This window comes from Miniopterus schreibersii, assembly GCF_964146895.1.
Source record: "Miniopterus schreibersii genome assembly, chromosome: 15".
Classification (NCBI taxonomy): domain Eukaryota; kingdom Metazoa; phylum Chordata; class Mammalia; order Chiroptera; family Miniopteridae; genus Miniopterus; species Miniopterus schreibersii.
In genome coordinates, this window is record NC_138115.1 from 34,048,938 (window position 1) to 34,075,889 (window position 26,952).

At 34.8% G+C, this 26,952-nt stretch overlaps 1 protein-coding gene across 8 annotated transcripts in view; it reads right to left on the minus strand.

Moving 5' to 3' along the window:
- TBC1D5 (TBC1 domain family member 5) overlaps positions 1-26,952 on the minus strand; it is a 361,094-nt gene that overhangs the window by 182,146 nt on the left and 151,996 nt on the right. For all 8 annotated transcript variants that reach the window (XM_081159844.1, XM_081159851.1, XM_081159850.1 and 5 more), the window contains one exon: positions 9,353-9,422. In XM_081159844.1, the coding sequence (XP_081015970.1) occupies positions 9,353-9,422 (70 nt within the window). The remainder of the gene's footprint in view (positions 1-9,352; positions 9,423-26,952) is intronic.

Consider the following 26,952-nt stretch of genomic DNA (forward strand, 5'->3'; position numbering starts at 1 on the left):
TAAATCCTGGCTACGGGTAATAAAAAGGGCTTGAAGGGGGTTATGGAGGAAAGGCACTCAGACTGTAACATGTACACTCAAGTCGGTCTGGGTTATGCTACTGAAGGCTGAGCAGTCACGCGCTGCGTAACGATGGCGACACGTTCTGAGAAATGCATCCTTAGGCAATTTTCTCACTGCGCAGACATCAAAGTGCACCTACACAAACCTAGGTGGCAGAGCCTACTACACATCTAGGCTCTATGGTACAGCCCCTGCTTCTAGGCTACAGCCCTGGGCAGCACGTCACTGCGCTGAAAACACTATAGGCAATTTTAGCACAATGGTAAGAGCCTGCCCTGACTCCGGGTAAGTTAGTGAATGGGTGGTGAGTGAGCGTGAAAGCCACTACTGTACACTGCTGTAGGTTTATAAACATCAGATACTTAGGGTGCACTAATTTATAAATATGTATATATCTCTTTTACAGTAACAACCTTAGCTTACTATAACTTTTTTACTTTATAAACTTTTATTTTTTTAACTTTTCAACTCTTTTGTAATAACACTTAGCTTAAAATATATATTGCACTTTGTACAAAACTATCTTCTTTCTTTTTTTTAATCCTCACTCAAGGATATGTTTATTGATTTTAAAGAGGGAGGGAGAGAGAGGAACATCAATGTGAGAGAGAAACATCAATCAGTTGCCTCCCATATGCGCCCCAACAGGGGATCAAACCCATAACCGAGGTATGTGGTACACAGGACGATGCTCCGACCAGCCGAGCCACCTGGCCAGGGCTCTTCCTTCTTTCTATCCCTTTCTACAAGCCTAGGCCCCAACCCTGACCCTAAGCCTGAGCCCCAGTCCTTCACATGATCTTCCCCTTTCACGTCTTGTCCCACTGGAAGGTTTCAGGGACAGTCACACACACGGAGCTGCCACCATCTCCAATGACAGCAATGTCTTCTTCTGGAACACCTCCCAAAGGACCTGCCTGAGGTCTTCTTGAGGAGGTATAACTTTTTCAGAAATGTGTCCATAGTGGTTTACTTGGTTTGTCTATTTCCTTAATCACAGATATGCTTATAAGCAGATAATCCACCATAAACATTCCTCTCTAATAATGAAACCTTTCAGTGTGTGTCTGGTCTTCCACACAGGCCTTTAGAGGTTTCTCCATGTCTGGTATGGGCCCTTCTTGAATTTTAGTTAGTCCCACTGCCTTCAATGAAGCAGATCCTTAACAGCTTCCATCACTCTGTTCTTGTGCTTCAAGACCATGGCTGTGATGCAACCAGACTCACCTGACTGGTGAGCAATAGCCATCACTGATTTTCCACCTTCCTAGTCCATAGTCATTTTTAATTTCGTTTCCAGGTCAATCACTCAATGTGCTCTCTTATTGGCAACATTAGCAGTGAATTTTGTATGCTTGGGGGTCAAATGAATAAACAAAATGAGATTAAATCAAGCACAAGAGAAAATGATGCAATGAAGAGACGCAATAAATGAGATGTATGAGGTTGCTGCCAGCATGGCACAGCATACTGTTTACAGCTAACTATTTTTAATAAGAAGGAGTACACTCTAAAAAATGATAAAAAGTAGAGTAAATGCATAAACCAGTAACAGTCACTTACGATCATTATCAAGTATTATGTAGTGTACATAACTGAATGTCCTATACTTTTATGCAACTGGCAGCTCAGCACATTTGTTGACACCACCATCAGCACAAACACATGAGTAATGTGTTGTGCAATGATGGCTGAGACACCACAAGGCAATAGGAATATTTCAGCCCCATTATCATTTTATGGGACCACTGCCCTATATGTAGTTTGTCTTTGACCGAAATGTCATTATGAGTGCATGAAAACAAGTCAGTTAATTATTTAAATAGAAGGTGACATATTTCCAGAGCCTTAAGTGATCAATAATTAGTTCAGACAGATTGTATATTATAGAGAAGTGTAAATACTGACTAGTTCCACTATCATAAAAAATAATAAAGTTACTTCAAGAAGATATATTCATCATATTCAAATGTGATTTTCATGTCTTCTCTCAAATGTGGCTCCATTATGGAGATAATAAAAGGTAATGTTCTGATTTTGGTTTCTTGAAAAAGCTAAGGTTACACATTTTGTGCTCTTTGAAATGATAATTTAACTATAAAGGTTGTGGTGCTACTTGAGCAAATATGGAAACAAGAAATAAATACTTAATAATGGATTGTGAGGGTAAATATCACTATGGGTTTTATAAAAATTCCTCCTGTATAATCTATAGATAACTGTAGATATCTGTAAATCTGATCTTTTATAAGATAAGTATAGATTTTATTCTTAAATATCACTTATTGCCACTTTAGAACTGAATAAAAATTTAAAAATACTTTCTGGGGGGAAAAACTTTTCTGAGACAAAAGACAACTCTGTTAGGTGAAAAAGTTGATTAAAATTGAAATAAAATTTTAGAAAAAAGAGAAAAGGTGAAGAAACTAGTATTTGTGACCTATGTATTAGGTGACTGAGCCTGGTGTTCTACACATTGGTAGGTATGCTCCCTATAATTCTATGACAGCGATTTTCAGTATGTGCTGTGACATACTATTATAATGCAAGAATTTTTAAAAAATGCAATACCTGACTATTTAGTCAGAGGCACTGACTTCTCTCCCCTTAGACTGTCAAAAATTAACAATACCCAACACAATAGTTTGGTGTAAATCAATCAAAATCATACTTTTTTTTTTCTTGTCAGATTGGCAAAAAACATTTTTTGGTGTGCTGCAGAATTTTAGTAATTAGTTTATTGCGCTATGAGATTAAAAAGGTTGGAAATTGCTGCTCTATGATATAGGAACTGTTAACATTACAATTTTACAAATGAGGTTGCTAGGAATCAGAGAAGTTAATTACCTTGCCTAAGGTCACACCGTCAGTGAATGGTGGAGTCAGTAAGTTGTAGAGTCAGTAGTGGTGGAGCCTTATTTCTATCTGTGTGCTTTTTGCAAATTGTTTCCCAAAATCATGCATTTATTCTTAAGAACTTAAAGAGTTAATGTCACCTAATTATATAGGTTCTCAACCAAATAAAGGCAGCACATCAATTTGAGAAAAGCAATGTTCTAAGAATCATTAAAGAAATCCTAAGTGTAGGCCCTCCTTTCTTATCTACTTACCAAGTCATGATGCCCTGAAAAATAATTAAAATGGCAAGGACTTAAGAACTTAATGGCAAGCAGTGGTGGAGTGGGATGGGAAATTCAGGTTGGTCTATAGGTTCTTTAATATATGCTATGAACTGAATGTGTCCCCTCCCCCACAATATTCATATATTGAAACCTAACATGCAATGTGATGTTGTTTGGAGTGGCGCCTTTGGGAGATGAGTAAGTCACGAGGGCTCTGAGGTTAGTGCTCTTACAAAAGACGTCCCCAGAGAGCTCTCTCACCTCTTCCAACATGTGAGAAAACAGTGAGAAAGACTGTGGGAACCAGGATGTGGGAACCAGGATGTGGGCTTTCTGCTAGCACCTTAATATTTAAACTTCCCAGCCCCCAGAACTGTGAGAAATACATTTCTGTTGTTTATAAATTACTCAGTTGCGGATATTTTGTTATAGCATCTTGAACCAACTAATATCGTACAACTTTCAGCAAGTCAAATGATTCTATGACTTCATAATCTTAAAAATAACAGATTAACAAATTTATATCATACTAAGAATGTAACCAGAACCCAGATTTCTGAATTTTAAATCCAAAGTATGCTTTTGCTCTATTTATCTCTAAGATTTTGAATCATTGTTTCACTGTTATTTCAGGAGACATATGACATTCTTACCTACAAATGGGGAAAAAAGGTATTATACTAAAAATAAATGTGATGGGACGATGTTTCCCACTTCCTCCCAAATTACTTATTACAATTAAAGATGATACATAAAAATCTTTGTGATACAACATGAAGGCTAATTTTTAAAATTTACTCAATGACTAAAGTAAGTTCAAATAAATATATTTTTTCTTATTCAGGAAAGACAACTTTTAGATTATAAAACTAACCCAATTAAATTTTTAAAAACTTTTTGCCAACATAAACAGCTCTGATTCGGTGGGCTATGGAACATACCATATTGAGAAAGGGAGGCAACTCTGGAAGCTCTGATCACTATTAAGATATTACATCCCCACCACTTTAGACCAAGGAAAGAAAAGAAAATATAGAGAGGAAGAAAATTCCCTTTATTTCTTCAATGAAAGTTCTTTTGAAATATGAAATATAGTATTTCTTTATAGGGAAAAAGAAGTAAAAAAGTATGACTATTTCTTAGTTAAAAAACCATAAATAATGTGTTGTTTATAAGTATTTAAGGTGTTCATAAAATTTTCAAGTCTCAAGTCATCTTACTATCCCAGCTGTAGGATTTATTAATTCAAAAGAAACACATATGAAATCCTTTTGCATCCAAATACCATTGTTTTTTAATTCAACACCAGGGTTTCTAACTAAATTATTACAGTCTATGTTTATTGGCTCTGACTTATAACAACAACCACTGGTTGTTATTATTTTTAACTGTGTCTCATGGAGTCAACATTTCACTTACAAAGTATTATTTAAAAATTTTCCAATCTTCCAAATCCAAAAGATAGTACATTTTTCCTAACAGAACATCTGGGGGAAATATACTCAGAAATGGTACCATGTGAAATTAAAATTTGAAAATAATTAGGGTAGGCTAGATGATTTACTAGTGTATATAGAGAATACAGAAAAGCAGAGTTAAATATACAAATTTATTTTAAAATCTACAATGATTTATATTCTAACCTATGCCATTTATAGAATGCTAAGACAATGTCTGAAAATTAAGCATTATTTTGAGTTTCCCAGAGAATACCAATAACTGGTCTGAGTTTTCTCTAACTAAATTGACTGTTAAACCAATAGATTTTAACAAAGATTTGTTAAACACTATCTAATGAGACAAAAATAAAGTTATTTTCTATATTGGGAATTATGACATACTTTAAAAAGCAATACATTGGCTCAAAAACCATACAGACTTTCCATGAACTTTTGTAAAAAGTTATAATTTGATCAATAAAGATATTTAGAACATAGGATAAAAAAAAGGAAATTTAAAAATGTTCACCTTCAATTTATTTCATAGGTCACTGTTATACCACCTAATAAGATAATTAAAAACATGCAAGCAGCTGGTACTACAGCTAAACAGATTAATGTAATAGTCTGTAGTCATATATGCTGGCAAGGGGCTTGCCTCTTTGCAGAGAAGGTCAGCTGCCCTTGGGAAGGGGAGGGGGTGGTAGTGAGGGAATATTTCTGCTACCATGTGGCCTTGTGCTACAGGCACTTAAACAGCTATTGCAACCTGCTAATCAGCAAACTACTTTTTTTTTCATACCCAGCAGGGGGTCTCTCAGTTTTAATGGTTATATGAGAAATATAGAAAGCTCATGTCATCTGACAGAAAACATTAAAATTGGTCTCCCTAAAAATTACAAGATACAATGCATAAACCAATAATATCTTCTCAATTCTTATTCACTTTCCATTTTATTAAGTCATCTGCAAGTTAGTTAGGATATATACAGTCAAATTTTAACAAAAACATCCAAAAAAGATCTAGCCTCTTATCCAGGCAGCACACAACAATGGTACTGGTGCCTTCGGAGTTAAGTGCAGCTGTACTCTATCTTGAATCAATGAAGCAAAAACCACAAATCCAAAGTAAAGCCTCCCAGCCTATGAAAAACAAATCAATGAACATTAGGCACACAAAGCTGTAGTTAAGCTCCATCAATTTTAAATTTCAAACTTTTTTTTTCTCAAAATTCCAAAATCCATCTCTGAACTTATACTAATAGCAAAATATTTTCCTTTTATCTTTATTAGTGTATAATTTTGTTATACAAAGGCAATCTAAAACAGTGTATGAGAGACTGAGAGTTTCAAGCCTCAGGTTAAGTCTGTCCTTAGCTTTCTGTCTAACAAACAAAAGTTATTTTCCTTTAAGACGTGTTTTTTAAAAATCTCCCTTTTGGCATCTCCATATTAGAGCACTATTTAAAAATTCTACATTACCAAAAAGATAACAATGGTGACAATAATGATGATGACATCGACTGAAAGATAAAACCTGCTATCAGTTATTCAGCATTTAACATGTGACATCAGTGCCATTATCCCATTAACTCCTCATAAATGTGTTATATTGCCCCTATTTTAAAGATGAGGAAAGTGAGGCTAAAAGTTGACCAAAGACTCTAAAGTGTTTGGAGTCAGGATTTGAACTCACTGTGTTTAGGTATTATTAACAAACAAAAAGCCAAAACAGCCCTGGCCAGTGTGGCAGTTGGTTGAGCGTTGTTCCATGCACTGAGAGGTTGCCAGTTCAATTCCCAGTCTGGGCACAAGCCCAGGTTTTGGGCTCAATCTCCAGTAGGAGGCAGCAGATAGAGGCTTCTCACTAATTCATGTTTCTCTCTCTCTCCCTTCCCCTTCCTCTCTCTCGCTCTAAAATCAATAAAAACATATTTTTTTAAAAAAAACATTAAAAACAACAACAATAAGAAAACAAAGACTATGCCCTCTTGAAACTGAAAATCTAGGACCACAATAATAGAAACAAATAATGAAAAATATAGATTTAGGTGACCAATTCAAAAGTTAATAAAACCTTGGCATATGCTATAACAGTGTACACCTGTTGGAGGGTTACGCGTACTAAGGCTACGAAGTTGACAATTTACATGAGGTAAGCATAAAAGAATAATAATAATGCCATGGCTTTGCATGTAGATTTCCCAAAGGCTTTATCTTACACATTTTATCTCAGTCTATAAAACACCTGTGAGCAGGAAGCATCCATTTTATAGATGACAAACTAAGGCTGATCATTATTCTGGACACAAGGACACAAAGCTTGAGTATGCTCACACCAGGCTGACAGCCGACCTGTCAAGCTGTGAGGAAGGCCAGGATTTCTGAGGCAGTTTAAATAATACAAAGGTAAAATTGTTAGGGTGTTTGAGAATTGGAATATTCACATTTTCCCAATGACCTATTTCTAGTTAGTTTAAAAGAGCTATGATGGCAGGAGGAAAATCATTTTCATTTACAAAAGTAAATTTTACTGACAATTCTGTTGCCATTTTAGTGTGATTCTGCAACAATTCCTAGGTTTTATCAGTTAACCTTAATATGAAAATATACCCCAGAGCTGTGTTTCCATGAATTCTGCATTTAACCCAAGTGTCAAATTCACAAGTAAGCTCATTATATTGTAAGAGCTACTACCTACTGAGTAGAAAAATATTCATTTCACACCTTAAATACTATAATACTATTTAATAAAAGCACTGGCCTGCCAACTATTAAAAGCTTGTTTTTATACACTGTACCACCTGAGCTTTTTATCTTGCCTTTTTAATTACAACAATAAATTAATATCCTAACATTACAACACTGACAGGCATTGATTAAAAATATATTAGTTAACAACATTAGTATTTATTGTGCAAAGTTGCATTAGGAGTTCATTTTCAAAATACAATTATCATTCAATAAAACTAAGATCCTTTAATATTCAAACTATTCAAGAAGAAAGTAAATTACAAGATAATACTGTGCATTCACATTAACACATTTCTCTTAACTTTATATTATGTCCATTATTTACTATAATTAGCTAAACAATAAATGCAATTGTAAAATATAATTCACCAACAAAATTTATTATATACATATAGATTTTCCTTCCTTTGAAATACATCTTTATTTTCCTTTTGTCTTGGTTATTTTTTATTGTCTTTATATCTAATAATGATATTACCACCATAGATTTCACATGAATTATCATATCAACAGTCCTCAGTTACATGCGAATTCATGAATCTTTAACTATCTTTTATATTCACCTATTTGTTTGGAGTGATCAGCCACAATATGTTCAGATAGAGGATTCTACCTATTATTTAATATGTCAAATTCCAAGTTTATATTAAACTTCAGCACTAAAAGAAGGATTTGGAGAATTCCAACATTTATAAGGTAGGATGGGTACAGTGAAAATATAATAATGACAACACACGAGCTTTACTGCTGTGATAATACCTTCTAGAACACCATGGGAACATAAGCCTTTTGTAGTATCCATGACACTTGAACGATTGATTATTTATACAGACCCCAACTGGTATAAAATAAAGATGTCAAGTGTTTCAATTACCAACTCATTTCTGGAATTCATAAACCAATTGTAAAAACTTTCACATTTACTACATTCTCACTAAGTGCTTCCTGTATACAAGACCATACTTAAGATGTTAAAAGCTTGCCTGGGATCTGAGGAAACAACACAGTTCTAATTAGGGATAAAGAGTATGTATTCAAATAAAAATATAAAGTTCTAAGCATAAATTCCATATTTATTATGTAAAAGAAGGAGTGACAGCTTAATATACAAATGAGTTTCCACGTGTACAGTGGTGCTTGGGTATATTTTACAGTGTCATTACACAAGTATCAGAACTAATTAACCATAAGGACAGTGTACTCCAATTAAAGTATTTCTTCAACAATCTGCTTTGCTATCTATAATGCCAAAATGCACTATTATTGAATCTGTACTTTTTTCCCTAAAAGTAAACCTAGTTCTTATACCACGCTGGTTCAGTATATAATTTTCAAATATTACTGGAAATACTTTACTCTTCTTTCTAGGTTTCTCTGTTAGGAGGGAACAAATTCCACAAACACTCAAGCAAATTCAAGTTAAAAGGAAAATATTAACAAAAGACTAGATAAGACACATGATTTTCTTAACTGGTAATTCCTTTTTAAAAATCACTAATTGAGACCATAACCGCCCTTTTTGCTGAAAAGCCAAACAGGACATTAACAAACAGTACTTAATGTAACCACGGATTACATTTTATACTCTTAGTTGCTCATAAACAGTACTCTCTGTTTTAGCAGAAAACTTAAACAAAAGAAAGCATTTAGTACTGTAAAAGATATGCTGAAAAAACAAAAACAAAAATGGATTACAATGAAGCTTAACACTGCATGTGCATTCATTCCAATTACCTTAAGATACATTAACAACAGATACATACAATAAGGCCATTTATTCAAGAATTGAGAATGTTGCATTTTTCCATACTCAATAAATCCGCAGAACAATCACACATCATAATACTCTTTATATTTGTCATATTTTTAAAGTACAGGTAGCAGTTCCTTACTACTCTAAGGTTAGAGTCCTGTAAGATTAGGTATTTTGTACATTATCTTATAATATTACATATCTATGTATTCATCACCTACCTATAGGAATTAAAAGTCCCATCAGAATCTAAAGTAGAACTTGTTCTTCTTCCATTTTTATTTGAGTCTCCTGGAAAAAAAATTTAAAAACACTGAAATAATGGAGATTATAAAACTGAATATTTCAGTTGAAAAGCTACTATGTGAGAGCTCTATGCAGTATGTTGGGTCAAAAGGCGTATATTCCCTTATCCCTCCCCCAAATGTCTTTTATAATCAGAGCCCATTAGGCAAAAAATTTATTTTCATGCTAAGATATAAACCAACACCACTGCTTCTAACTTTGATAGGAATTCTGCCAAAGTGATTGCTAACAGGAACAAATGAAGTATGGTAAGGACATTTTCTTATTATGAATCACAAGCAAGCCAATATTTATAAACCATTTAATCATACACTAATGTTTATAAACAAAGGGCAATTTTTGGTTAGTGACCAAGTCACCCTCCCTGATCACTGGTATAGTCAAAAGAGAGCAGGTAGAGAGCAGAACTGAAATGTTTTCCAGCCCCAAGTTCATCCTGTGTAAAAGTATGGTAGTAAGCACAGAAGTAAAACAGAGCAGAACTGGGAGGTGGCAAGCAATAATGAATGCATTCTAGTGGCCTTTATACATCTTAATATTCTTCCCAAAGCTTTAGGTTTTATCTGTGGGCAAAAGTTCAGCACTTTAAAAAGTTAAAAAAAATAACATCAAAAAGTATTTCTGCCTCATGTGGTAATATCAAACATTTAGGAAAAAATAATTTTTCACTCAAACTGGCATATCTATAAAATCAGATTTGGAAAAAATTCATACCGATCAGTTTAAAACTATGGAATAATAATAAATTTGCTAAAGGAGTTAAAAAATTGCTTACCAATGCCACAATATAAAATACATATTCTTACTGACAGAAATTTAATTTTAATAGTTTAAAATTAAAAATAAATACTGCAAAGTATAGTTTTTATGAAACCAAAGCATACTACTATAAAACATATTTAGTTTTAGAAACAAATTAAAAAGACTAGAATCTGATTACATTTCATACTCCTAATTCCTGTAATGTAACTTTCAAACATCAGGTTATACTCATTTTTATGATATTTAAAGCTTACTAATTTAATGATACATCCAATTTTAATTTATACTTTTAATCCACTTTGAACAACCTAAGGTGCCACTGGAGATCATCACAGTGGTCCTGGTTAAGTCAAATAGTAATTACAGAGCTTTCACTTTAAAGATTAGATTATTTTTAATTATTGAGTATAGTACTTAAGGTACCATACTTATATAATTATGCTACTCATTAAATGGTTATTGAAAGCTAAAATGTAATTTTAATGACAGCTACCTATTTTTCTTTGCACATTTTTCAGTTGACAGATTAGTCAAAAATGTTGCTTCTCTTCAAAATCTTTGTAGCTGCACCCAACTTTCAGGAGGACCAGACTAGACTGAGCCCACTTACTGAACTTTTAACTAATTTTTTTAAAATGTACTTTCAGTTTTCTTTGATTAAACAAAAATCCTAAAATGGATTATAAAACTTGAAAATGTTGACAATTATTATAGAGGAAAATAATCCAAAAAACAGTTAAATGTTTAAGATCAAACCTAGCTGGGTATACTTTGTTAATTCTTTGAAAACATGGGTACTGTAAGATTACTCACTCAACATACTTCATTTCCTTTAAAAAATTAATAGTATTACAATAAATAAATAAAAATTTAAGGAAAATTAGTCTGTTTTGCTAAATGAAAATTTCCTACAACACATGTTATTTAACAGCTTGCAGACATTTCCTGTGAAACACTCCATAATCAGAATAGAATAAGTACAGCCTCTACTGAAAAACATGAGCCTTCTTTCACTTTAAAATTAAAGATTATGATTACTTAAATATATAAAATCTCACCAATGGAACGTTTCTTGCCTTCTGCTGATATTTACAGATCAAATATAAAATCCTTCCAATAATTAAGACTTTCGGGTTTTTAAAAAAACTAGGTTTTCTCATAATACATTACAAAAGTGTTCTTCATTTTATACCTCTTTTGAAATTAATATATCACATTAAATGTAACCTTCAAAGCATGGCAATAAGGGGAAAAGGCAGTTTTTCTCTCTCAAAAACACACCAAATAAGGAGTACAGTTGTTTCTCTAAACAATACTAGAAAAAAGATTTCAGAGTTTGCTATATGAGGAAAAGGCAATCAAGTTTTGAAGGGGGAAAAACTGCTTTGTTCTTTCAATCCTCTAGTTGAAATTAATTATAGCAAATGTTTATGAAAACATCTGTTCCTTACAGTTATAAATTCTTAATTTTAGTATGGACAATTCCAGACTCTTATTTTAGAAGGAAATTGACAATTGAAAGGTTTACCAAAAAACAGACAAATTATAATTCTGGAAAACTGTATACAGAATGTGCTATATCCTGTAGAGATTTTCGTTTGTTTGAAATACTTGGAGGGGGTTAAAACTGGTAAGTAGGAAAAATCAAAGACAAATAGGAAGGTTCATGTTTCATTTTTAAGCTGATTTACAATAAAAAGTATCTGTAAAACACATGAAACAACAAATAAGAATTAAAAACAAATATTACTTTACTATCAACCTAATTTTGAGGTAAGTATAATAAACTATTAATTTTATCAGGGATTTTAATAAGCCTAATGCCAATAATCATGGAAAGGTATGTGTAGTGTTCCCTAAAAGTAACAATAGAGGGTGCAAGAGAGTTTCATATAATGTTTTTAGTTGTTCTTGATTCTAGAACTAAGTTATTACCAGATAACAGTAACAGTAAGTGTAACTGTAACAAGGATGCATAGGTTGTTTTCAGAACTAATACTCTCTTTCTCACACACACACACACACACACACTCACTCACTCACTCACTCACTCACTATTAAAGTAGTCTTATACAATGACCGTTAAATGATCAAACAAGAAATATTTAAATGTTTTAAGATAACAGACTTCCTTTCATTTTTTTAAAAAGTAACTTAACAATAAAGTAAATTTTTGGCCGGGCGTGGCTCAGCAGTTGAGCATCGAACTGGGATCCAGGAGATCGGGGTTCAATTCCCAGTCAGGGCACATGCCCGCGTTGCAGGCTCAATCAATGACTCTCTCATCATTGATGTTTCTATCTCTCTCTCCCTCCCTCTCCTTTCCTCTCTCTGAAACCAATAAAGATATATTAAAAAAAACAAAAAACAATTGTGATTTTAAAGGTATTTCAATATTTAACATAAACAAATCAATAAAATAATCTGTATTTATTAACTGAATAAATTTTAAATAAATGCATAAACTATATAACATATATATTGTTACTGTATAAGTAATAAACATTGTTCAACATTATATATTTATAGGGATAGTTCATCACTTAGTTGGGACCATTACAGTTTGAAATTTATATAACACATTTATTTCTCATTAGTTGTTAAGTTTGTAAAATGAGTTCATGATATTCACAATTAAAATAAGGTGCCTGATTTGAAAAAATGCTTGTAGTTATATTGTTTCATATGAAGATACAAAGAGCATAGTATTTTCCACTGGTAATTTATAATATACATGTATCTAACTTATTAAGCCAATAATACCTATAATGGTGACTTATATTTCAAAACATGAAAATCGAATTCCAGACTCCTTTTTAGCACTTACTGCAGTCATATTTAGTGAAGGGCATTTATAGTATCTATCTGTGCACTGCTGAGATCACACTAAACGAAAGTTTACAATAGGTTCTATGGTGCTTTTTATGCACAAATATCTGCTTTATGAAGGGAGAACCAGAGATTTTAAGCTTGGTTAGGTTAAAAAGAACCAGAATAATGTTGTGAATAAGCCCATGTACTCAATCCTGTCTTCAGTGTACATCTAAAAAGCATCAAGTTTTAGAGTATCACATCACACTAGGTATGAATTCTGATAACTATTACAGAATAAGAAAGGGTTTATCTCTGAATTGTAAGAGAACTGTCACCATGTATGTGCAATAAACATTTAATGGTAAGAGGAGAAAAAATGATCTGCTTCACACTTACTGAGAAGAAAGCTATGGATAGCCACATTTTAGTTGTGATAGGATAAGATGGTATAAATATTAGTGTAAGGACCAATGAAACCTTTTATGTCTTTTAAATGAATTAGCATTACTACTGAAATGTTTTACTTACATTTACAATCCCATCTTACGTAATCACATGGTGAAGGCAAAGCATAAGACTTGGCATCATTTATGAAGACAGCAGCCATACTAAAGGTATCCCCTCATTTCAGGAATCGGGTAAACAACAGTCTCTCTAGGCTAATTATTTATGCTAAAATCCAGTACCACTCAGTAGGTCTAAGAGCCAGTGCTCAAGTAAATACAGAAAATTTGTGTATTTAGTAATTTTCCATTTTCTCTGTTACTGTCAATTTATCTACATTCTAATGATTTAATGGTTTTATTTAGTTCTCTATGTAATATTTTCAAATTATTTTTTAGATAATGAAAACTCAGAGGTAAAACAGAAATGCACAGAAACTATTTTAAATAATTTCCAAGTGGACAATTTTAATTTAATAAGATAAAATTTTTGTTATTCCTATTAAAACATTAATAGAACTATTTTAAAAAGAAAGCAGTTACATCAACAGAATGGTGGAATATACAACTTCAAATCATCCTCCCTTGGAAACACTGAAAGCAAGCATTGAAATCAACTTTGAAACAACTCTGGAAAATAGTCAAAGATTTGCAAAAACACAAATGAGCAATGAATCAAGAAAGGCAGCTTGAACGCTTTGTGGCATTTCTACTTGTCCTTGCCGTATCCCCTCCCCGGAGCAGCAGCAGTTTTGAAAAGGAAACCAGTTCCCAGCATGGAAACCTAGTACCTGGAGGTCCCAGAGGCAGCAGAACAGATCATACTTCTAAATAACTATGCAAATCTGTTCTAACTTGAAGGACTGAAACAAGATACTCATCTCTTTTCAGCGATCTCAAAAAGAGAAGTGGTGGGCAGCGCTTGCCAACACACTGTAAGCCAAACAAACTAAAACCCAGCAAATTCAGAAGACCGGGGCAAAGATTACAACTGAAACATAAAATAGACCACCTAAGGCCTGGGAGCAGAAGCTTATGAGAATTTCTTTGGGAAATTAGGACATTCAAAAGCACCTAGGTACACAGGGGAAAGTGGAAGGCCCGGCACATGCCCAGGAGAAGCTGCATGATCAGAAAGAAACTGAGAAGACCTTAAGCTTCCAAGTTAAGTTGATCACTAGGATGAGCGCAAGCCTAGCTAACAAAGGACTGTCATAGCACAGAGCCAATCTGCAAAAACAAATAAACGTTTATTTTTATTATTTTTTAAAATTTTATTTTTGTTTAAAATATTGCAGATGTCCCTTTTTCTTCCCAATGACCCATTCCACCCCATCCCATCCCCCTCCCCAGCCCCTCTCCCCACCACTGTCCATGTCCTTAGGTTGTGCATATATGCACATAAATTATTTGGTTACTCTCTCCCCTTCCACCCACCCGCCCTCCTCCATCCCTCTGACATTTGTCAGTCTGATCTATGCTTCCATGTCATTGAATGTATTCTCTTCATCAGTTTATTAAGTTCTTTAGATTCCACACTGAACATTTATTTTTTGTTTTGCTTTTGTTGTTGTTTTAGATCCTGGCATTCAAGGAAATCTCTGTCAAAACCCTAGCAGAATATAAACTAAGAAATAAAAACGACAATGACTACGTATGTCAAGAACTAGGTATTTGCAAAAATAGGTATTTGCAAAAATAGTTCAAGAAAGTCACTAGATACATGCACTAAAACAGTTTAAGAATATAAAAAATAGAAAACCCTGGGGGATGGGAGAATCTGATATCCAGAGTTACCAATTTATAATATTCTAGTATCCAGTTGTCAACAAAAAAATCAAAAGGATACAAAGAAACAGAAAGCATGACTCATTTAAGGAACAAAAATAGACAGAAACTATCCCTGAGGAATCTAGAATTTAGATTTACTAAATAAAGATTTTAAAACAACTTTCTTAATGATGCTTAAAGAACAAACAAACAACAACAACAACAAAACCATGGATAAAGATGGAAAGAAAACAAGTAAACAGTGAATGAACAAAATAAGAATATCAATAAAAAGACAGAAATAACGAAAGGGAAAAAAACAATTTTTGGATCTGAAAAATACAGTAACTGAAATAAAAATTCACTAGAGGAGTTCAACAATACGTGTTAGCAGGTAGAAGACAGAAACAGCAAACTTTAAGACTGGACACTTGAAATGATCAAGTCTGAGGAGTTAAAAGGGAAAAAAAATAAAGAAAAGCGTAACAGAGCCTATGAGACCTGTGTGACAACATCAAGCACATCAACATAGGCATTATGACAGCCTGATAGAGAAGAGTTCACTTAAAAAAAATAATACTTTAGAGCACAGTTTATCAATAACTCACAGTTATATGTATTTAAGAACAATGTGAAGGCATGCGTAAATAAGTAAGAAGAGCTGCCCACAGGTAACAGATGAGTGAAGGCACAGTGACTTAGGAAAAAAAGTATTCCTTGCCAAACTGACCTATAAGTTTATAGCAAACAGCAGTCAAATACCAGATTTTAAAAATCTAGCTGAATATATCAGATTATATTATGTAACAAGAATATATTATATGGGGGTAGCTTTCATGGAAATAGCTAGAGGTACAGATATGAAATAAACCACACAACCTTTCATGTGTCTATTTCATATCTGTACCTCTAGCTCTCTGGTGCTACGTGCTCAGTCTTAAATACAAAAGATGAAATTTTCAGTACATCGAATTTTACTGGAGTCAGATACCTCAAGCCAGTTCTGTTCATTTAATAAATTAAAGTGTTTATGCCAATTAATAGATGTGTTATGTGGAATCAAAAACAAAATCTGAGGAAGATCAGATATTTGTGGGAGTCTAAACCACTGCAGTCTCTACATCTAAGAAATCCTACCTGAGAAATCAAGATTTCAGAACATAAATCGATAAGGAAAATACCACAGTAAAAGTGGGTTAGAAGACTCATTTTAATGACTTCAATTTTTTCAAACTTCATCCTTCCACACATCTTTGGAGATAACTTCTGAGAACATTATGGTTTTCTGAAATAACTGTAGCTAATGCTCAAATGGTTATTACCAATACCTACTTCTTTCCATTTCCAGCTAACCCTCCTTCTCACAGATTAAGTTATTCTCTAGGTATGTTATATTATAGCCAAGTTCTTGATCATGTCAGTCATTTTGCCTCTCTAATGACTACTTCTACTATGTTATCTATTTTACAGAGATTTTATAATTTGATTCTCAAAAGGTAATGTTTTCCAAATTTTTCAGTTCTTCGTATGTATGCCCCACTATTGTTCATTTTAATATATATTCTGAAAGGGTGAAAGATGACAGATTGTTCAAATATCACTTGAATATCAAACTCACAGGTTTGACGAAAGTTTTTTAAAAGATACATAGAAATGTTGGTGATCATACAACAATAAATATTAGCTTCAATATAATAGTGGGTTAGGGAGAATATTATACCAGCACATGCATGATTCAATCTTTTGATTAAAAAAGCACTATACTTAGAGTTATAAAAAGCTCAGAAAACTGGAGACATAAATGCAGTCTAGGACAGATTATTCAGACTAATATACAAGTCTTGGCATGAATAATAAGAGAACTGTGGTTGATCCACAGAACAGTTGGATTATGAACCAGAATATGCAAATCAGGTAACTATTTATGATAATTATTAAAATGTTAACTTGCAAATACAGCACAGAAAATAACATCCCACAGTAGGTTGATTCAAGTACAGTATAGGACGAGGCAGTATAATTAGAAATATATGTAGTTTATGGTATGTATTACTTTCAGGCATGTTAATACAAAAGCAATAATGTGTAAGCGCAATTTAACTTCATTTTAAGTTAAGATAATTGTTCATGTTCTCTTTATACACACGCACACATTCATGCATATACAAATACACAGTGCCTGGTTGAAAGTCTCCTTGCCTTAGATTTCCAGTAGGTTTTGTTAATATGTTCTTTTTTATTTACTATGGGCTTCTGTCAAATCCAAGACTTAGAAGTTTTCCCTCTTTCACCTCTATATCTGATAGTTACTAAGTTGTGCTGAGTTATTATCCACAATACTTTGAAGCTACTTACATTGTCTTCATTTGCAAAACAACCACACTCCTTTCCCAGGCTTCCAAACCTAATGTATGGACTCCTACTTTGCAGAAGATTCAGTATCTGTTTCCATTTTCTTCCTCAGTAATTCTAAAAATAACTACCAGAATAATTTTCATATAAATAATCATGCTTATAAGGGCTTGCAATGCTTTGTATGTGTGCATGTATATGTTCTGTTTGATCAGATTACAAATTCAAGTCTAAACTCCCATCCATAGACTCAAAGGTCCTTGATAGAAACTGGTCTCCTATCTTCCCAAACCAATGAGACTGGTTCTCATCACATCCATCACCTCATTTTCTACAGTCCTTTCAATTTGTCCTATCTATGCATTAAATTTCTTCTTTATTAATTCTGTTCTTTACTGCTTCTAACAGGTATTTCAATCCTTATAATTTTTTCCAGCTCTTTTTATCTTTTCCTATGTCTTAGCCATATATCTTTTCTTCTTAATTTTTAACATCTTTTATACTTTCTTTCAAAAGAACATTTCTTTTAAATAAAGACAGGATTAGTATGCTTATTGAAAATACTAAGCATATTTTAATAAAATTTACTTCCCTTTCCAAGACTTAAAGTGAGTAAAGTTAGTCACTTACCCTGCTCATAAATTTTAAGGGGACGCCAAAACTCAGTGAGAAAAAATATTTTAATATTTTTAAATGACATCATGTAAAAAAAAATGATTAACAAAATATCAAAATATCAGGATTAGTATGCTTATTGAAAATACTAAGCATATTTTAATAAAATTTACTTCCCTTTCCGAGATTTAAATCTTTTCTACGAATATGTCTTTACTTAGTCCCGCAAGCGCAATGCTCCCCTTATTTTTTCTAATGAATCTTCTGGTCTTTGTTTGATTATTTCCTCATTCTTCAAGAAGTCAGCTCTGTACTTTCTTAATAAATGGGAAAAAAGGGGATGTGGTAAATGAATTTCCTTGGTTTCCTTCATTATCCATATATTGATATTTAAATCTTGCTGATCTTAACAACCTTGGCCAAATTTCTAATATTAGCTGTCATTTGCTTATGATGGTTCTAAAGAACAAAGCTCACCTGGGCTCCACTGCTTCCTGTCTACATAAAATAATAACAAATCCTGAATAAACTGAAGCATTACCTTCTCTTTAAAGACACAGCGATAAAAATGCAATGCCAGACTGCATTGATCCCATGGTTCTACCACTTTCCTGCTGTTAATTTTCCTATTGCCAATTGCAATGTACCATAACCTATCTTCTTCTACCCTGGCCATGTTACATTATCAGGAACTTCACTGCTGAATAAAGCAAGGCACTAATAGGTGAGTAATTGGTAGTAGTAAGAGGTCAGCATGGTCATGAAGTGGTCTTGTCACAAAGCAACTCCTTCAGAGCAAAAAAGTACTTCTTTCCTTGAAGTTCTGGTATCTCAAAGGTATAAGCATACAGTAGAATTAAAAAGCAACTCCAAACAAAAAATTTTTTGAATTCCTACCATTATTCTGTCTTACCCTGCTACCATTCTGCTTTCAAATCCCATTTGCATTGTGGTTTATAGAAAATCCTCCTGTTGTCAGGCAGATTATTGATAAATATTCTGGGTTCCAACAATGCTTAATTTTGTGTCTCTATTTCTATAACATTTAAAAAAAATTTTTTTTTATTCATTTGAAAGAGAGGGAGGGAGGGAGGGAGAGAAGGATAGACAGATTTGTTGTTCCACTTAATTATGCATTCATTGGTTGATTCCTGTATGTGGCTTGACTGGGGATCAAACCCTCAATCTCGGCATATTGGGCCAGTGCTCTAAACCAAATGAGCTACCTAGCCAGGGCTATAAGTATTTTGTCGGTAGCATAAGACAGCATGGACTGGGTATCAAAAGCTGGTCCAATCCTTAACTTGTTGGTCCCTTTTTACCTACTTCAGGTTCTACAGCACTGGATACTGTGGCCCATTATCTCGAGTTCACATTCTCAAAGGTCCTATGTTCTGACTTCTTTGATCACCCACTATGCTCTCTAAATCAATCATCAACCCTGGGAGATGCCACTGTTTCTTGAACAAATTACGCCTGGGTTAGGGTGAAGGTAGTGAGTAAAGTTAGTCACTTACCCTGCTCATAAATTTTAAGGGGATCCCAAAACTCAGTAAGATAAAAATATTGTAATATTTTTAAATGACATCATGTAAAAAATGATTAACAAAATATCAAAAAAAATTTTTTTTAAACATATATCTTTATTGATTTCAGAGAGAGGAAAGGAGAGGGAGAGAGAGAGATAGAAACATCAATGATGAGAGGGTCATTGATCCGCTGCCCAGCCCGCAACCTGGGCATGTGCCCTGACCGGCAATCGAACCCCGATCGCCTGGATCCTAAGTCGACGCTTAACCGCTGAGCCACGCCCGGCCAGGCTCAAAATTTTAAATCAAGACAGGATCAGTAACAATGCTATCCCAAGACACATGGAAGCCCAAAATGAAGGAGAAATCAGTAATATGATTACTTGCCTCATCCTAGTTTCGGTCTTGAAACAAATATTTGAGCAACTCTAAGTACCTTCCAGCCACTAAGCTCAGCTCTGGTGTCTGCAGAAGCAGAACAGATGCCTGCTGATGGCATCCACATGACTCATGTAATCCTGTCTCAACTGTATCCTCTCTTCTTAGCTCTCAGTGATTTCATTATTAATTTTATTCACACTTTGTTTCTCAAGTTCTTTATCTGTACTTGCCTTCCTTACTCCTAGTAAATAAACTAAAATCAAGGTCATCAAGACAAAAGTTTACTGGTTTCCCCAACTGACTGCTCCACTCCAGCACAAGAAGCCACTGTATACTTCTCACTGCTCAACATTCCTCTGAAGATTCGCCCACATTCTTTTACTTCTCTCATATTTCAGAGAAAGAGGGTTCTGTCTAGATTACCAGGTGTGTTATTCTCTCCCTTCTCCTCTACTGGGACCTTATTCTAAAAGGACTTCTTTCTGGGTCAACTTCAACTCCTTCCTCGTGGCTGCCTCCTCTTCCTTTCAAGAGAAACTGCACCCCAGAGGCTGTAAAATCCTTTCTAGACCTAAAACATTCTTTCTCTAACCTTATTTCAAGGGCTTCACTGCTTCTTAAAACAGTGATGCACAAACACTGCTTCCAGGCTCTCACTGCTCGTACATCTGCATTCATGGTGTCTGTCCCCAGCATCTGCTTGAAAGGCCACAAAAATCGCCTTGCACAGCTTCCTGACTGTCCTTCTTCACCTACGATCACTCTCATCTCCACCCTTCTTCCATTACAGTACTATGTCCCCTCTTCACAGCCTCGTCACCTCACAGCCAACTGAATAGGCTCTTAACTGGTGGCTTAGCCTGCCAGCTAATTTGCTCGATTTCATCCCTGTTCTACCATTCATTCTGCACTGTGCCACTCATTAGTCCCGTGTCTTGTAGCCAACACCAACAGAAAATCTCTGCTCTGCCCAACCCTAGATCCACTCAAACCTTTTTCAACATGCCATACAACTCTTTCTGCCATTTTTAATTTTACCACTCTCTACATTTTGGATGTTCCTCCCATCCCTTCCTAGTAAAACTGTAGCCATATAAAAGTACATTTTAAGTGAAATCTTTATTTTTCTCACTATATTATAAATTTCTTGAACCTAGGGGTACTCTCATTCATCTTAGTGTTTCCAGCACCTAACAAACAAACCATGAACCCACTTTAATAGTGCAAACTACTTTCTTTAGAAAAACCTACACTATATGGTAAATAACCTGGTTTTCTTTAACATATCAATAGATACTATCAAAATTATAACAATGAGAAGAAAAGAAATTTTCAAGCAAGCAAAGCCAAACTGTGATTCCTCCTGAACAAGTCTAGATTAGGGGTCTAGAAATGATAGCTTTTTATATGGCCTATGAGCTAGGAATGGTTTCCATACTTTAAAATATTTCTTTAAAAGAAATCAAAAGGAAGCTATTTTGTGACACATGAAAACTAAATGAAATTCAAATTTTAGTTATCATAAATCACACTGTACTGGAACACAGCTATACCCATTCACTTACATGTTTCCTGTGGCTACTTTGTGCTATAAGGACAGAGTTCAGTAGTTACTACAGACCATATGCCTACCATGCCTAAAACACTTATTATCTGGCTCTTTACAAAAAAAAATAAGTGTCCACTCCTGGTCTAGATCAGCAAAGCAGGGCCTAAGGAAGCTGACCAGCAGAAAGCAAGGGTGCTGCACAATACATAGAAAAGGCTGCATCTGGCCAGAGCGAAGAACACTCCTTCTCCAACATCAAACGGGCAGTACTCTCTGAGGGGTAAAACGCTATAAGGAATCATCTCACTAGTTGACAAAAAGCAACCAGCTGAGGAATATAATTTGATTGTTCACTTTTAAATCATACCTCAGAAAAAGAAACTGACTCACTCCGCTCTCCACGCCTCAAACAGACACACTCATTTTCAATTTATGCACTTCATAAACATGGATAAACTGATACCCAGCCTCCTGCTGTGGCAAACAAGAATATATATCTTGCCCTCCAAATATATCATATGGTTACATTATCATAAACTGAGAAATATTTTAAGAAGCAATGGCTCCTACTGTGTAACTATTCAGAATAAGAAGAACTCACTGTCAAATATACCCAAATTCAGATCTTTGTTTCTGGCAGGCACTTTCTAGTGTACATTTGGTAAATGCCAAACAAAGTCAATAAAGCAAGGTAATCCCTGGAGGAACATATTTGTAGCCAATTCCTTCTGGTTGGTCCATTAGGAGGTAATGGTATTTCAACTCAGATGTTGTGTAAACCTGAGCTGCCTCACTACAGACAGCTGTCTGTATCTGTTGCCTCAGATACAGACAACTGATTACACATTCTCTTCCTATTTTCCAGATCCTTGTTATGTTTTGTGACACAAAACTATGTGGTATCAACACAGTACTTTCTCACATGGACTGCTTTTTGAAAAATATTTTGGCTGTCTAGACGCATCCCTCTAGTCCACATCAAGGGAAGAGCAGGACCCAGTGAGAGCACAAGTTAGTAATCTCCTGCCATGATGAGATGCTACTGCCTTGCTGTAAGCATGCTTGCTCGCTAAGAAATCTGAGTCAGTTCATTCAGTAAAAACTTAGTGAACTTCTGCTATGTGCCTAGGGGAATTCAGGAATGAAACACACAGCCTCTGCTTTCAAAGAACAGTTTAGTTGGGAAAACAGATGAATAAACCATATATAAAGAATATCTACACAATGCCAAAGTGTAAGAAAACTCATCTAAAGCAATGTGCAGGCCAACTTTTTAAAAAACTACCTCATTTCCTTTTCTCTCCTCTGCTTGCTTACTTCCTCTTTTCTCCTAACTCCAGGAAACAGCGGGCAATTTAGATACGTAGTTTATAGGCTCACAGTATACTGTGGGCTGGCAGATCGTGATCAAATACACAGACTAGCCATTATTTCCTTTAAGGATTCGTTTTTCTCTCTGGATCTAAACAGGCCTCTCGACAAGAGAGTCCTATAGAAATAAAGGGTCCTAGATTTCACAGGCTTTAGGTCCTTTCCTCAGAATTGTAATTGTTTTAGGAATTATATCCTTAGTTCTGTTTTTTTGTGTGTGTGTGTGTGTGTGTTTTGTTTTGTTTTAAATATATCTTTATTGGTTTCAGAGAGAGGAAGGGAGAGGGAGAGAGAGAGAAAGAAACATCAATGATGAGAGAGTCATTGATCGAGCCCACAACCCGGGCATGTGCCCTGAATGGGAATCAAACCCCGACCGCCTGGATCCTAGGTTGACGCTCAACCGCTGAGCTACGCTCGGCCAGGCCTTAGTTCTGTTTTGTATTTCTATCAAAGGTGACTAAAACAGTTCATCTTCAACAGGAATAGTTAAGTTACTGAATAATACCAGGATTGGAAATTTTATCACAAAAGAATTTAAAAGTTTATAATGAAAACATGATCTGAGGAAGACTGAGTTTTAGAAGTGAATTTTTAAAAGCCCCAATAAATATTTTGTATTTTCTAAAATAAAGCAATAATACTAATAAAATATAAGCTGTTTTATTCATATTAAGTATTAATAATGGGTATGACACAATTAATTGCCATATATCCACTCTTGTTTTGTAAAAAAACCCATTAGGGTTTTTAAATTTTAATGAGATCATTATAAATACTTTGCTTTGCTACAGATAAAATGCACACTAAGAAGTATGTTTTGTTGTTCTTACTCTGGGTTTGACTCTTCATCCAACTGTTTAGTGCCTTTCTGATTTTATCAAGTTGGATGTGGACCACCCAGTTAGGGCCCAGCTTCCACCAGCCCTTAGCCAATCCTCTGCCCCCTCTCTTGAATTCGGGGAGCAGTTACAAGGTCCAGGTTCATCCTGGGCTGCATGACAAACAACCTGTCTGCCTCCTGCTCTGCCTCATTCTTCAGGATACAGATACTAAAAGCACAATTACTCAAAACTCTCAAATGAATAATAATTAGCAAGACTTTATAAATACTTACACTTTTTCTTTAAAAATATATTTATCAATAACCTTTACCTAAGACCAATGGTTATTACATAAGAGTCAATGTGATTAATTCCTTTTGAAGTTAATACCAAAAAATACTTTCTTAGAAATGGTGCCTTTTCTGTGCTTAAAGGAGGAGAATTATGTAACACACAGAGTGAAACTGTTGTCCTGGCCAGGAACCTAAAGCTGTGTCTGGTGTGTTTCACTCCTCTCATTACAAATAATCATTTAGTGCTACGTGCTCTGGTGCTGGGGATCCCGAGAGCACAAAACCAACAAGGGACTTGTTTAAAATTATCTTTTTAAATGTTTTTCAAAATACAATTTCTTCCCTTTCTATAAAATCTTGGTTCTAAGTGATGAGACATTTTAGTAAGTAAGACAGTTTTACTCCTAAGCTAACCCAGAAAAGGTACTTAGAGCCAACATTCACTTTTGTGAATTATTCTGAAAATTAAAATTCCCATTTCCAAGAGAATTTGTATAGGAATATATGCTATGAAGTCTTTAAAAATAAGTTAGCAACTTGGAAAACAAAACTACCAACTTGTAATTATCAGAATCCCTATCCCAGTCAATCATGCATTTAAACATGTATTCCTGAAGATGGTTTCATTACCTAGCACCAGATCACTGCGATAGAACATTCTGATTGTGTAGCTCTGTGTTCATATAAGCACTGAGCCTAACAGAGTCCTAGAAGCACCTGCAGGGCTCTGCCTTTACCTGAATGTGTATACACAAGCACACAGCTTCAACTAGAAACCTTCGCTTCCCCACAGCAGCAAGTAGCATAAATTCAGCCCAGAGTTTTCAGCTCATTTAGGATAGGAAATTCCCCTTGCTGCCCTCGTCGACTCACGTAGTCTTTAGTCTTCCAGACAACTGCCTTTCCATATTCTATAGGACTCACTTGCTTGGATAGCTTGGTCCTTCGTAACTTTGCTGCAGTGTTTCCCAGCAGTACAGCTGTGGGCTTTTGGAGCAAGATACTTCTGCACTATGTGCACTGCAAAGCCTTTAACAGTTACCTACGAAAAGCCAGTGGAGTTTACTTACGTACCATGGCAAACCCTCTAACATCACACCATACTCTCTCTCTGTCTCTGTCTCTGTCTCTCTCTCTCTCGCTCTAAGTGCTTCCAAACGTTTGGGGGGTGGGAGAGGGAAGAGGAAAAGGGTAATGAGTAAAGAATGTAAACTCCATGGAGGCAAGGATCTTTTTTTGTTCATTGATGTAAACCACGCACCTAGAACACAGCTGCAGAACTCAGAAGGCCTAATAGTCATATGAACAACCCTGATCTTTAAAATGATGGGTGCAAGCTGTAGAGAACTGAGTAGTGCTTCACCAACCCAAAAACATGATTCCTCTGAAACCACAGGCTGTTTCGTGGTATTAAACTAATGCTGCTTCTTACTCACTAGTTGATTACAACAGAAGACAGGGAAGCTCTTTTCTTACAGATGTGGGCACTAACTGATCCCATAATGCCTTTAGCTAGCAAATCTCTAAACTCTCCACAGCAATAACACTTAAGACTCTGCACCAGGAAATCCAAAGCCATATTTCTCCTTCCATTTATCTGGAATGACTTGAGCCTTAAGGAGGGGATTAATAGTTCCCATAGTCATGCAGTGGCTGAGAGGAATCAGCACACTACTGGAGACCCCTAGTATCCAATTAGTATTTAAGTATGTGTTTGCTTTCTAATACAGCTACATAATGGTTTATGAATACTGACTTGAAAGGGCCAGAAAAGTGCATGTATCAAGAACTGAAAAAATTATTAAAAACATACATTTGAATAAAAGCAGTAGTATATGATTAAGAAACAGTACTCTCATTATTAGAAGCTAAATAATAGAAAGAGAATATGAAGTGTATTAAGAGAGTCCAAGTTACTGCTATGTCACACCTTTATTTCCTAAAGAAATGTCCTATAACCATACATTGTTTTACAATGTAAAAAATGAGATTTCCTAAAGATTCTTAGCCCACATCTAGCCCCAGATGCATAGCCACTCACTCACACGTTTCACCATTTATTGTATGTGAGGACCATCCAGCTTCTAGACAATTCAATTAATCTTACAACTGACGTAAAAAAAACCCAACAAAAACAACAACAAAAAACACAGATGTGGCATTAAGATTTACAAAGTTATTGAAACTTTTTAACAAGTAAAACGCATCTTTACTTAGCTACACCAGAATGAGGAATAAAGGGGTTTACATATGTTCCAATTCTAAACCTATCAATCAAACCCATGTTATTCCTTTGGGAGCTTATTTACATGCATATTTATCAGCCTCACATGCTAATTCCCTGCTGTTTTATGCCTGTGAGGCATGTTTATGAGTCATAATTGTTGATCTCATTTGATGTATTTCACTGAAGGAAGACATTTTTCAGTTATGTGGCCTAATGTCAATGAGTTACGATGACCTGATCTTCCCAATGCAACTTGCTCTTTAATTTTTATTAGGACATAACTTACTGTACAGAAAAAGGGCACTAAAATGAAAGAAGAACTGTTTTATATGAAGAATTTAGTTAATCATCTCATTTTTGATCCACTTCACCCTCAAATTCAGTCTCAAATGTGGCTGTAAAACTGTGTCACTCATTCACTCAGTTTCTCACACCTGTGTACTGAACCTGAGCTTCACAACCTGCACTTAGTCTAACTTTCAGAACCCTCCTCCAGTTCACACTAAAACATGTTTTAATTCAGGAATCTATTACAATATTCCTTTACTATCATTTCCCCTCAAACATGATTCAGTGACTTTTTTC